The sequence below is a fragment of the Oxyura jamaicensis genome, chromosome 5 (assembly GCF_011077185.1).
Source record: "Oxyura jamaicensis isolate SHBP4307 breed ruddy duck chromosome 5, BPBGC_Ojam_1.0, whole genome shotgun sequence".
Lineage (NCBI taxonomy): Eukaryota > Metazoa > Chordata > Aves > Anseriformes > Anatidae > Oxyura > Oxyura jamaicensis.
Window position 1 is genome coordinate 14726415 of NC_048897.1, and position 12628 is coordinate 14739042.

General features: G+C 35.5%; 1 protein-coding gene across 8 annotated transcripts in view; it reads left to right on the forward strand.

Annotated features, from left to right (window-relative positions):
• Positions 1 to 6944: 6944 nt before the first annotated feature.
• The window catches only part of CDIN1 (CDAN1 interacting nuclease 1), a 104025-nt gene continuing 98341 nt past the window's right edge, over positions 6945 to 12628 (forward strand). For 5 of the 8 annotated variants that reach the window (XR_004751676.1, XM_035329129.1, XM_035329130.1 and 2 more), the window contains exons 1-3: positions 6946 to 7076; positions 7939 to 8003; positions 10958 to 11018. Coding sequence is in view for 6 of the 8 variants with exons in the window: in XM_035329129.1 (XP_035185020.1) it covers positions 10974 to 11018 (45 nt within the window). In the remaining 2 variants the exon portion in view is untranslated. Of the gene's footprint in view, positions 7077 to 7938; positions 8004 to 10955; positions 11019 to 12628 lie in introns of those variants that run through there. The other 3 variants (XM_035329131.1, XM_035329133.1, XM_035329132.1) reach the window with 2 other exon arrangements.

The window sequence follows — 12628 nt, forward strand, 5'->3', positions numbered from 1 at the left end:
TTTATTATTATTTTGGGGGCTAGATCAAAAATACCTTGTAACAACTAGAATATTGCGTATTTTGAGTTAAACTTGCATTACTGCTGTGGAAAGTTAAGGGTGTTTTGTTATTAATGAAATGAGGTGGAATTAAATTCTTTGGAGAGCAAGTGCTATGTTGTGAGCATTGCCTGTACTGATAATTGGTATTTACTTCTGCATTTTTTTCACATCAGTTACAAATTGTTGTCTGCAGTTGTTTTAAAATATATTGGCTGTTACAACAGACACCAAAAAATGAGGTGTCAACAGGAAGAATTGGTGCCCTGTTCTTAAAGGAACTTTTAAGTCTTTCTAAATGAAAAATCATTCAAACAGTATCTAATACTGGCAATTTTCCTCTGTCTGCTGCTAGAACTTATTGGCCAACTAGGTCAGACATTATTAAAGTTCAAGTGGCCCAGTGGGAAAAGTAATGGCCTTATGCTACTATGAATTTTAAATGCTGCCATTTCTATGTATTGCACCATCATCTGTTCTTGCACATCACTAAATTGTATAGAAGTTGTGAGACCAACCAATGTCAAGGTCATAGAAGTGACGACTCTTTGCAAGTAGCCTTCTCAGAGCTTTGTCATACAGTTATTCTCAAAACCTTAGCTATAGGCAGCAAAGTTGTGTGCACGTGCCTGCATTTAACCTTTTCATTATTCTTGGATATTGTGAACCTGCAATGTAGGAAGTCTTTTCCTGCAGACACTTTATTTTTGGTTTTTATTTTTAAACCTACCAAAGCTATAAAATTGATGCAAAGACACTTTTTAGTATGTGGTTCATATTTACATCTTCTGAGTCAAGCTGTTGTACAGTTTAATGATTGTGTCAGCTGTACCACAGGTACTTCTTTTTATGTATATATTTATTGATTTTTATGGTATAAATACATTTATAATGGGAGTATTTCCCCAAAACATGGTATTGGTTTTATGGCTCCCAAAATACTGGTATAGTTGGAAAGTTGTAATATTGGAAGATACCTGCTTTACAGAAATGACAGTGCTGTTACTGAAGAACTACTGTCTTTTATGTGTCTTAGTTACTCCAATTCAAATTCAGATACTGATTTAGGCACACACAGACATACGTTGACACACGTGTATATATACATACATATACAGACACATAACATTGATTTAGCTTAAATTGGTCATTTGCTGACTTTAGTAAATTCATGTTAGATTTGTGATTGGTAAAGTATATATGTGTACAGAGACAATAATTTGCTTTTTGAGAACATCCACTCAGCGAAGTGGCCACGAACATATTAAACCTTTAGAAAAGATTTTAATATTAAAAGCTGCAAAGAGAGGTTAAAACCATAACTTTATTCTAGTGGTCAGTGACTTTCTCTCCCTCGTTCCACATCCTTTAATGCTTAGATTTGTATCAGCATAGCAGTTCTCAAATGTTAATAAGCCTTAGTTATTCCTGAAGCTTACTAGATCGTCATGTGGACACATTCAGATGGTTAAGAAGCCTTCTTACAAAGAGTTTCCATCACAGATGAGACTTGATATGCTCAGCTTTGGTTCATGTCTTTAACGATGGAAAAACACATTTCAGACACATTCTGGAATTTTAGGATAGCTGCAAGGATTCTCCTTTCAAATCCAGACACTTAGGTTTGTCAAAATTATATATTTCTTTCCTCACATAGATTTTTAGTTCAGCATGGCAGCATCACACAATTGTAGGCCTAAGTTGTATTTATTACTTATATTTTAAAGATCAATATCACATTGGCAAAAATATTTTAAAACTTACTATTCGTGGAAAGAGAAAGTTCATTTCTGGTTACTAGAAATTAGGGTCTCTTGCTGTCTGCTTCAGAACATTTCATGAAGGGATATGACTAGTACTCCATACTCATGCTGAAGAATGTGGAAGAAACATTTTTTTCCATACCTGAATTCCTACAATAGCTAAGATGCACTGTTGGATGCACTTCCAAGAGAAGCTTTGACAGTGCTGCTTTGGGATTTCACACATTACAGCCTCTGAATTTTGGAAATGCAGATCCTCTCCTCACCCAGTCTTTTAACCATTATGTTTATCATCTTCCTGAGGTGGAATGTTCCATTTTGTGAAAGGGAAGCAATCAAAGTATGTTCTTTGTAGATTTCATGTGTCAGGGAAAAAAGAAAATAAAATAAAAATGTGTGTGTGTATGGTATATATCACATTAGTTTGTTTTATAATGGACTTTGCTGTCCCCCTGCTTGTCTCCACTTGTCTGAATTGTTACTGGGTTAAATACTGTAGGTCACATTTACTCTTGATTTTTTAATTATTTATTTATTTATTTATTTACTGTTCAGTTCAGGTAGTCTTCCTTGGTTCCATCATAAAATATGTGAAACGTAAAGCTGCATTTTTAGTCTTGCTATTTTGGGCAAAAAGTGTGAAGTTAAAGTTGAGAAAAAGGAAATTAATTTTAAAATGAAGAGATGAAACAAGTAGAAACTTGTTTTTGTACCAAAAATTTTACATTTTGAGAATTTTCAGAAAATGAAGTGGGAAGTTTAAGTTTTATCCCTAAACAAATCATTGTTTGAAAGGGATGATAACATAAAAATTGCAGAAGTCATGTCTGGATTTTCTCAGGGCAAGGCTCTAGTAAGTAACATACATTAAGTTGGACGGCACTCCAAGTCTTAGCTAGACCTGCAGGCATACTTTGTAGAGAAGTTGATTTGATCCAATTAAAATCTTTGGGTCCTTACTAGCTGCTTCTTGGCCATAATTTTGCATCATCTGTAGTTATGAAGCACTGATCTGTGTCAGCATATTATCTGTTACTAGTTTATACTCACTGCAACTCATTGCAAACATTCTCCAGAGATGATGGCACTTCTCTATGAGATTCTGGGATTCATTAGAAGAGACTAGTCTAACTTTTATTCTTACATGTTAAATAACTGAAAGGCATATTATTTTTCTGGCACCAGACTTGCAATTGTCTTTTTAGTTTGACTTATTTCTAGCATGTTCTGGTCTGACTTGGGCATCCCATTCTAAACATGGATGGGATTTGAAATCTGTAATACTTTTTTTGTAAATGAAAAGCAAATTTTTATGTCTTTATATCATTTGGAACCCAGAAATAACATATCAGTATTTTTAAAGAATTCATTTCTTTAAACAAGACATGAACATTTTGTAGTGCTGTGTAGGCTTTAGATTTCACAGTGTTTTCTGCATAAATCAGGTTCTGTATTGACAAGAGCACAAACTACATCAGGCATTCAGATGGAAGTATGCCACTAACATCAACAGAGTAACAAAAGGTAAATTGCTTCATTACAGATACTGCTGTACAGGAAAAAGAGGTTATTTCACGAGCTAGGCTGGTTGCTTTGAATGGAGTTATGTGAGATGTCATTAGCATCTGGTATACTATTAGCATCTGGTATTGCAAAAGGAAATGTTTCCGTGAAAGTGGCTGCTACAAAACTTAAGAGGAAAGTCTTCTTGCTTTACTGGAAAATATACCAGTTATTTAAACTAGGTAGTACTGAGAATTACGGGTTTGGGATTTTGTTTGTTTTAGAAAATCTACAAGTCCATAGCATGGCTCTACTGTCAGTTTTTGACCAAGGTGCTTCCTTTACAGAAACATGTCTATATATTCCCAGTCATCCAGTAAACCGTGAGGGTTACTATGAAGTTTATTCTGTAAGAGGCAATAATGCAACGCTGAAATTTTATTTTGAATAAAAGATGTTTTAAGTGGTATGGTTGTTTTCCTTGATACCTTAGCAATATTAATTTGTCTTCTCTTTTGCAGCTTGGAAATCCTGCAGAGGAAGGCTAGAGCCCTAGGCATTTGGCTGCTTCTGTAGCAGTAATGACGCTCAGCACTAACCACAGCATGGTGGGAGGTTAGCGGAGACCTCTAGAGGTCTGCTGCAGCCGCCTGCCCAGGCAGGGCCACCCAGAGCAGGCTGCCCAGGACCACGTCCAGGCGGCTTTTGTACATCTCCAAGGAGGGAGACTCCATAGCCCTTAACTGCATAACTCCACAACCAGTGCCAGTGCTCAGTCATTCTCACAAGTTCCTGGTGTTGTGACAAAACCTCATGTGTTTCAGTTTGTGTCCTATTGCCTCTTGTCCTGCCACTGGGCAACATTGTAAAGAGCTTCACTCAGTTTTCTTTGTAGTCTCACTGCAGGTATTTTGATGCACTTGATAGATCCCCCCGAATAAGTTACATGGCAGTAAACTGAATTGTTGGCATCAGCTGCTGTGGTCTTTTTGTGCTGTCTTGCAATGCTGATGCATGTCTGTGACTTCTGTCCTGTCTCCAAGTACACTGTACTGTCTTTTTGTGCACTTTTCAAAACCATGATGTTTGAGTTTGCTGTCAGTGGTACCTTGCAGTACCACTGCAGTACCACTTGCAGTACCACTGCTCCAGCTGTGTTTTAAGGAGCTTTTTCATTTTGCCAGGCAGTTTTCATTTTGCTAGTGGCAATGGAATTGTGGCAAAGAAACACTGAGTGGCAGATGAGTGGTTTTGGTGTTTAACAGGGAAACTACGTTAGTAAAAGAAACATGGAAGCAGGTATGTGAAGATACAAATCCATTTCTCATGGGGAAAGAGAAAGATCTGGTAGTAAGGCTTGACATTCCTTGAATGGTACTATTGAAGTAGTTCGCTGTCACTGCTGTAATGTTTTTGTACTGTAATCTAGTATATATCCAGTTTGTTCAGCTCTTGGACTGAAGTTTTTTTTAGTATTTATGGCAAGTCTTAAATGATCTGAACAGTTGGAAGCATAGGAGAGGAGTAAACTGAAGTACAAAGATGAATTTAAGGACACCAAGGGAACAAATGGACAAAAGTCAGGTGTGTGTAGGAGAGATGATCTCAACTCTTTGATATGTCAGTGAGTGTTTTAAGACAATTGTACAATAACTACAGTAATTCTACAGGCAATAGTCTAAAGATAAAAAATTGGTGTATCGGGGGAGAACTCAAACCAAAAATCCAGTTAAATGCTGTCCTGTTTTTATGTTGTTGTTTGGCTGCCTGGTTGGTTGGTTGTTGTTTTGCTTCTGAATCTTTTGTTGTTGTTTTGCTTCTGAATCTTTTATTCTGCATTCAGTTCTACCATTATGACCATGTAAATCTGCCAGATAATAATAGTTATGTGGAGAGCCATTAGGGGGCCATATGTATCCAACTTATTTATAGACTGCAGGGGTTTTTGTTTGTTTGTGTTTTTCAAATAAATCAACTTGGAAAACGATAGCTTTACATATGTATATTGCCCGTGTACATACGTAATCTGAATTTCTTTCATTTGTTCACCTTTTACTGATCACATCTGCATATCGAAGGTTGTCATAACTGAATGATGCACCTTTTTGGGGAGGCATTGTGGTACATATCTCTTAGCCTCTGTGACGAGTTATGTATATTGAAGAATATTTAAAATCTTGACTATATTGTCATTTGTTTCTCTGTAATCAGTTAATTTCTTAATCTGTATATTGGATGGGTTATATTGCTACTGTTTTTCTACAGTTCTAACATTCAGTCAGTGAGTACTCAGGGAGGACATTCTCACATGTAAGATACCAAAGACTAAGGCTCAGCTTCCTGCTGTCACACAGATGTGCTGCTGGGCAGAGAAGCCTACAGTATTGGGGCAAAGATGCTGGAAGCACAGATACAGATAACCAAAACCAGTAAGCTCACTGTATAGCACAGCATTAACCTGGTTCAACTAGTTGATCTAGAGGTAACTTTATATTGTGCTGTATAAATATACCTTCTGTTTTGACTTGAACACGCCATTTAGTCATTCTGTGCCTTGGTTTTCCCTTTCAAAAAGGGAGTCAGACTTACCTTAAATTAGTATCCCCGAGGTGTGAAAATTGCAAGGAAAAAGGCCATTTAAGTAGGGAGAGCATATTTACATTAATTTTAAATATGATGTAATACAGGCATTAAACTCACATACAGGAAATCTGGTGGAAGAGCAAGACTTTAGACACTGCAGAATATTTGAACTACCTATGTTATTCCTTAGTAGGTAAGCTCGTGACAGAAAATGTTAATTATTCATAGTGCTTTGCTGTACCATAAAACTCGATTTATTGAGACTATAATTTGTTCAAGTTGCATGTAGTAGGAAAATATATCAGAAGTAATTAATTGTATTCAGGATGTGATGAGGTAGATCTATCCACAGAGGACAATTGAAAACAGTAGCGGTGTGGTATTGATTGCCTTTCAGAGGGAAAAAAAAATCTTGTCCCATTTCTAAATGTTAACAATTCAGAGAGAAAAATTCCCACTTGGGAAGAATGCTTTCCAGGTTGCTTCATTGCCAGGTGTTTGACATTGAGTGGAGCCTTAGATGAATGAAGCTTATGGCAGCTTTTGGAAATGACCGACTCCGGGGAATCTCGGCTTCCTGCTGTGAAAGTTTCTATTTTCAAAGCACATCAGTTTCAGTGGGAATGTTCCAGTGGTCCCATATGCTACTTCTGACAGAGAGGGAAGTTTTTAACCTGAATATGAGACAGCTACTGAAGAGGTTCCCTTGCTGCTAACAAAATGAATTTCAATATGTTGCCAATGAGCAAGCAGTATGTTCCCAACTGCTGACGGAATTTAAGTCCATCAATTATTAATGGAAATTTTGCTTTGTTTTCCTTTTTGTCTTTTCCCTTTTAATTCCAGTACCTGCTACTGCTAGGACTTTGAGGGTTCTGAAGCTGAAAAAGAATCACCCAAACAATATGCTAGTTTGCTTTGAAACTCTTGCTATATTTTCCTCCCCTCCCTCGTACACTCTCTCCTTGACCTAGCAGCAGGAAGCCTTTGTCTGAGGTGTTCATCTGGAACAACTTTTCCACACTTGTTTTCATGTTCTGTTAGATTACAGGGCAGCAGGCCTACCTTTGAAGCTCCCTTCTCTTTTGTTTCTTTGCAGTGCACTCCAGTAATTAACTTTGTCCTTCTTTTATTTGTTCCAGTCAATCGCAGTCCACTCTGCTGAGCATCTTCTCCCAGGAGTACCAGGTTAGAAGTTTTCTCCTTTGTGAGGGTTGACAGGTGCCTAATTGAATGATGAATGTCCCTTTATTTCTTTGTAATTGAACTGCCAGCTTTCTGATTGGTTTGGAGGATGTTCCCTTTTCCACATCAAGCACCGCCTGAGTCTCAGTGGATGGCTGCCAAGCCTACCCATCCATCTGTCTAATAACATCTAGCCTTTGCTTATTTGGTGGACCTGTAATAAATTATGCTAAACCATTATTATTCTGACAATAATAATTTCCCTGTGTTGCGTGGTTCCATGTGCTAAATGTTTGCTGACTTGCACTGTCAGTGCTGCTTTCCATTGCTGACAGAGATGATGATAAATGACCATTGCCGGAGTGGCAGAAGGCAAGAGAGGCAGAAAATGGAGTCATTTATCATGAGATGACAGGTGTCAGTCAAGTGGCAAGTCTCTATGGAATTACTTTTTGTAGTTTTTCAAATAAGTTGTTTTTAAGCAATGTTCTTCCTGGTTAAAAATGCCAATTGAATTGTAAAACTAGAGTGCACCAGACTTAGATGGAATTGAATTGCGGGAAAATTAATACAAAGGTTGAAAGAGAGAACAAGTTTTTCTTTGCCCTCTGCAGCCTTCAGTAAACTTATTTAGATTCAATTATAGTGACCTTATTGGCTTTTACATATATGGTACATTGCAGTAGAGTCTGAAGACATTCAATTCAATAGGTAGATTGAACGTCATTTCTGTATAGAATCTAAAAACATAGTTCAGTTTATATATCAAAGTGTAGCCAAGAAGCATGTGTTAGGACAGTCATGTTTCTGTGTTTTCATCTATGACACATTTGTATGAGCATTTGTTTTCCTTTTGTTTTTCTAGAAACAAATCAAAAGAACACATGCCAAGCATCACACTACTGAAGCTGTTGAAAATTACTACCAAAGGTATGACCTCCCCACCTCAGTTAAGAGTATCTTCGTAACTACTAGTTGCTATGGCAATTATAAGTAAATTAGCTTCTTAGTTTATGAAGACAATTTTCTATGAAAATAAGTTAAGACTTGGGATGAGCATTATAGAATGGTTCACCTATTTTTTTTTGGTGAAAATGCAGAAAAATTTCAGGTTTTGGTCAGGCTTATCAAGAAGATTTATACTTCCTTGGCTTTAAGTCCAGATAAGCAAATATTATTCTTTAGAGTGTATATGATAATGTTCATTATATATTGCCTGTAGTTTCTAATTATAGGATTTCAGTATGAAGACTAATATTGATGATAAATTCCTTGCAGTGAGAAAGCTTCTTCTGTTGCAGTTGCTTGTACTTTTAAAAACAACAGTTGTATTACATTACAAAAATTTACATATTAAATTAGTCTATTGCCAGCTTCAATTCACTCCTGTTTTATCAACAGAAGTGTCAGAAATAGCTTTTAAGGAAGAATGAAAACCTTTATGTTATGTTTACAATATTCTACAATTATTTGCATCTTAAGCTAATAAAATATTTGCTACATCTTACAGTTTGTCTGTTACTTCTATAAGCTTTACTTAAAATATTGCAATGACATAATTGGGGCATAATGATAACTGGTAAAAATATGCAATTAAAATACTACTTTGTAGACTGACATATCTGAAGAGCTTGCATGGCAAGTGAGTTCATACTTGTGATTATACATGTCTGATATTTATGCTTAATATTAATCTATATGAACCAGGAAAATGAACAAAAAGCCTCCATTTGTAAACAATTAACTACTCTCTGTGCTTCTGCAAAGTCATATATTTAAAACCTAAGGACAGACTGATGATACTAGATACTGGTCTAGAAAATCTGGTGTGAATTGTGTTCTTTCGGGGGCTTGATTTTCTTTTTTTAGTAGTTGTATTGTTGTCTAAAAACATTTATATGATGATAGTGTTACCAGTTCCATTAATTTAAACCTGGAACACAGAACCAGATTTTGCTTTTGCAAAATAGAAGTGTTAAGAACACCAGCAGGGTTGTAGGTATGATTAAGTTTGGTTCCCATCAGATAGGAGGATCTGTCTCCTGTCTCCTCCTGCATTGTCAGAAGTATGATAGCAGTACATAACTGATGCATTATGTATGAAGCTATATGGTGGTGGTAGGAAAAATCTTTCTTTATGCTATTTCTGGGTTTTTCATATTGCAAATATATTAGCATGGCCAAGTAGAACACACATTTTCAAATCAGAGATGTTCTGGTTAATAGTTAGAAAACTCATCTCACTCCTGTTTAAGGAGATTTACAGTGTAGTAGGTTTTGTAAGCTGCAGGGGCAGTGTACTTGAGTCAGAAACCACTTTGAAATGCTAAAAGCACAAACATGACACGTGTTCTGCTCTACTCTTTTGTAGCATCCATCTTACAGTTGTACAGTGTGTGTGGTATTCTCCTTCTTATTCCCTCCCACATACAGACAGATAATTGTGTTTCTATTGCTTTCCTCTGTCTGAAGCTGTTTTTGAATGTAGTCATTTCCAGTGGTCCTTGTTAGAAGCAGGTAGAATTGCAGTTGAGTGGAGTAGTTCCTGATGTTCTGCTGAGACTAGTTAAATTTGGACAAACAAAGCCAAGTTACAAGGAAGATCAATGAACTTTTCAGAACAGTATTGCCATCAGCATGTGAAACCTGTTAGTCCATAATGGAATTGCCAGTAGCATTGGAAATACCTGAGAGAAAATTGCTCCATTATCAGAGGTAGCTTTGGCGTTCAATCCGCTTCATGCGTGTTTTAGAACATTAGTAGTCTCAAGCAAATCTTCCTGGTTAATACTTTTGTTTGTGAACTCGTTTTTTTTTTCCCCCTCCATTATAAATTTTTTAGTGTGTAAGTATACATAAGGCATCTTATTTTGTGTTTTTACATAGAACTGAAAAAGGTTACAGCAATAAGCTTCTATTGTTTCCTTTATTCATTAAGCCTCAGAATAACTTGCAAGCAAAAAGGCCTCTCTCATCCTCTGCAGAGTTTCATGTAGAGATTTTACACCCATTTCACAGAAAGGTAACATGATTAAAAAAAAAGTCTAACTAATGAGCAGAAGAGAGGTTTCTGATGGATAGATAATGACAGAGCTAGAAAGGCTGTGGCCTTCTGATGATGTCAGTAATGATTTGCTATATGAATAAAGATACGATAAATGAGTAGGTTCAAATGTTCAATAGTTACCAAACTATTGTTCTTTTCCAGATGGCTACAGAACACAATGTGGCTTCCAATAATACAACTTCCTCCCATCAGATCCTGAGTATTGGACTTTCTGTCATCCTTTATAGATCCTAATTCTCCTTTTAATATTTCTTCCTTTAATAGTTTTACAATATTAATTTCATTGTTAGACTCTGATTTCAGGGATATAAGCCTTTAGTATGCAAACTATTACCTACTATTACCCTAGTTGATAAAATCTGTGATAAAACTTGTGAGTGTATGTTTTTGTGCACAGTAGTAGATGGAATAAGATGAACAGCGTTTTGCACCTGCATGGTTGAAGATCAGGTGGAACCCAAAATCTTTACTGGGAATAATAGAGATTTCTTGTCTGTTATGCATCTATTATTAATACAGGTATAAGTTTTTTGTAGAACATTAAGCCACTTTTTTTTTTTTTGAAAGACTGTTTTATTGATTTTTCATTTATTTATTTATTTTACCAATGACTTGAGATTGATATATCTTGCAGATGAATGAATAGGAGGCAATGCTGGAGAGTTGGTGATTGTCTAAAATACTTATTTCTTAAAATATGTCTCATCAAATACTCTGCATATTTTCCCCTAAATGAAAGACAGTCACAGGGGATACTGATATGTATAAACTGGCCTTTTCTTGCCACTACAGAATTACCTGTCTTTGTCTTGTCTAGGTACCTGAATGGGGTGATGAAAAATGCAGCTGCCCCTGTGTTACTGGAGCTGGCCAATGAGGTAGTAATCTTCACTTTTTTCTTTAATCTTTCAATGTAAAACCTAAGGGGCATATCTATAGTGACTTTACTGAGAAATGTAATTAACCTAAAAAAAAATGGTTTCCAGGCACATAAGACATTTAAAATTGTTCCCCAGTCTGTTAGTACTTATAATAATTAGACAAAAAGCCTCATTTATTAATAAATCAGTTAATGTAATTAGTCTCCTTAACTTAAAGGAGAATGTGTGAGAAACTGAATTTCTGTTTTACTCAAATTTCAGCCAAAGCATAGGTCTTTAATGCACAAATTTACTAAGGTTCTTGCTAATTTGCTAAAAGTTCATTGATTAAATGAAGTTGCATCAATTATTGTTGCTTCCTTGTTTTTAATAACAAAACCCATCTTAAGATTATTATTTTTTCAGTAGGAAGGGTTAAAACAGTTCATTTTTTGACTCCTTTTATTTCTGTCCATACAGATTAGAGAATGGCTAATAAAAACTGCTTAATGTAAAGCAATTAAACAGAATAAATTCTTCAGTATAGCCATGTCCTAGAAAAGCTGATGTATGAAAAGTTGGGGACTGTTGCTATTAAAATCTGACAAATGTATTGATGCTGTTCATTATCTAGAATATGAATCTACCTTGGGATGCAAGGTGTTATTTGCATTAAAAATGTTCTCTAAAGCACTACCTCAAAGAAGATGTAAAAAGTTTGAAAGAGTGTTGGCAAGCCTCCTAGAGAGAAAAAAAAAAAAAAATGTATCTCTTAATTTCTAAAATATTTATTTCCAATAATAATAACAATACAATAGCTGATACTCCATGGAACTGCTTATGCAACCCTCAAAGGGTTAGAATAAAATGTATGCTGTTTTTGTGTTGCATTTTAATAGAAAATGTAAGAAGGGGGCAGAAAATGAGTGTTTGCATTAAAAATGATATGGCATTATGAACATTAAGTGTTGCAATAGCAGCAAGTTCTAAACGTTACATTAGTAAGAGAATGGTTTCTTTCTCATGTACATTGCTGCAGCTAGTAAATGAGCGATTACCTATCAATTACTAGTAGGTTTTAATGGTCTGTGAAGTGTCCACATATCCTGATCGTACAGTTAACATAGAATAAAGGATTTATTTCATATTAGTAGTAATGTGTAGCTTTTTCATTCCTTTATTTTTTAACCATTTCTGGAAAAAATAGGTCTTAAAATACATTTTGTTCTCACTACTTTACCTAAAGAAGTACCATCTCATTAAGAATTTAGGTAAACAACTTGATTCATGATATATTGCATCCATATTATAAGGGAACTGTCATAAAATATTTCAAGCACAAAGTAATATATGTTACTGGTTCTTTGTTTATTTTTTCCCATTGATTTAGAGATTATGCATATAATTTCTGACTCTAGTGAGCATATCTTTGTTTATGTTATACTAATGCATCTTTGCAATTCAGATCAAAGATTTCTGCAGTTCAGAAATAAATAAAAATTAAATCTAAGAGGAAGAGATGATATACAAAGAACTTATCTGCTTCTGATTTCATAGTAGCAGGTATATAAGAAAGGCAATGCATTTTGTGACTGCTGCCTAATGCATTAGGGAAATGTGGCAATAAC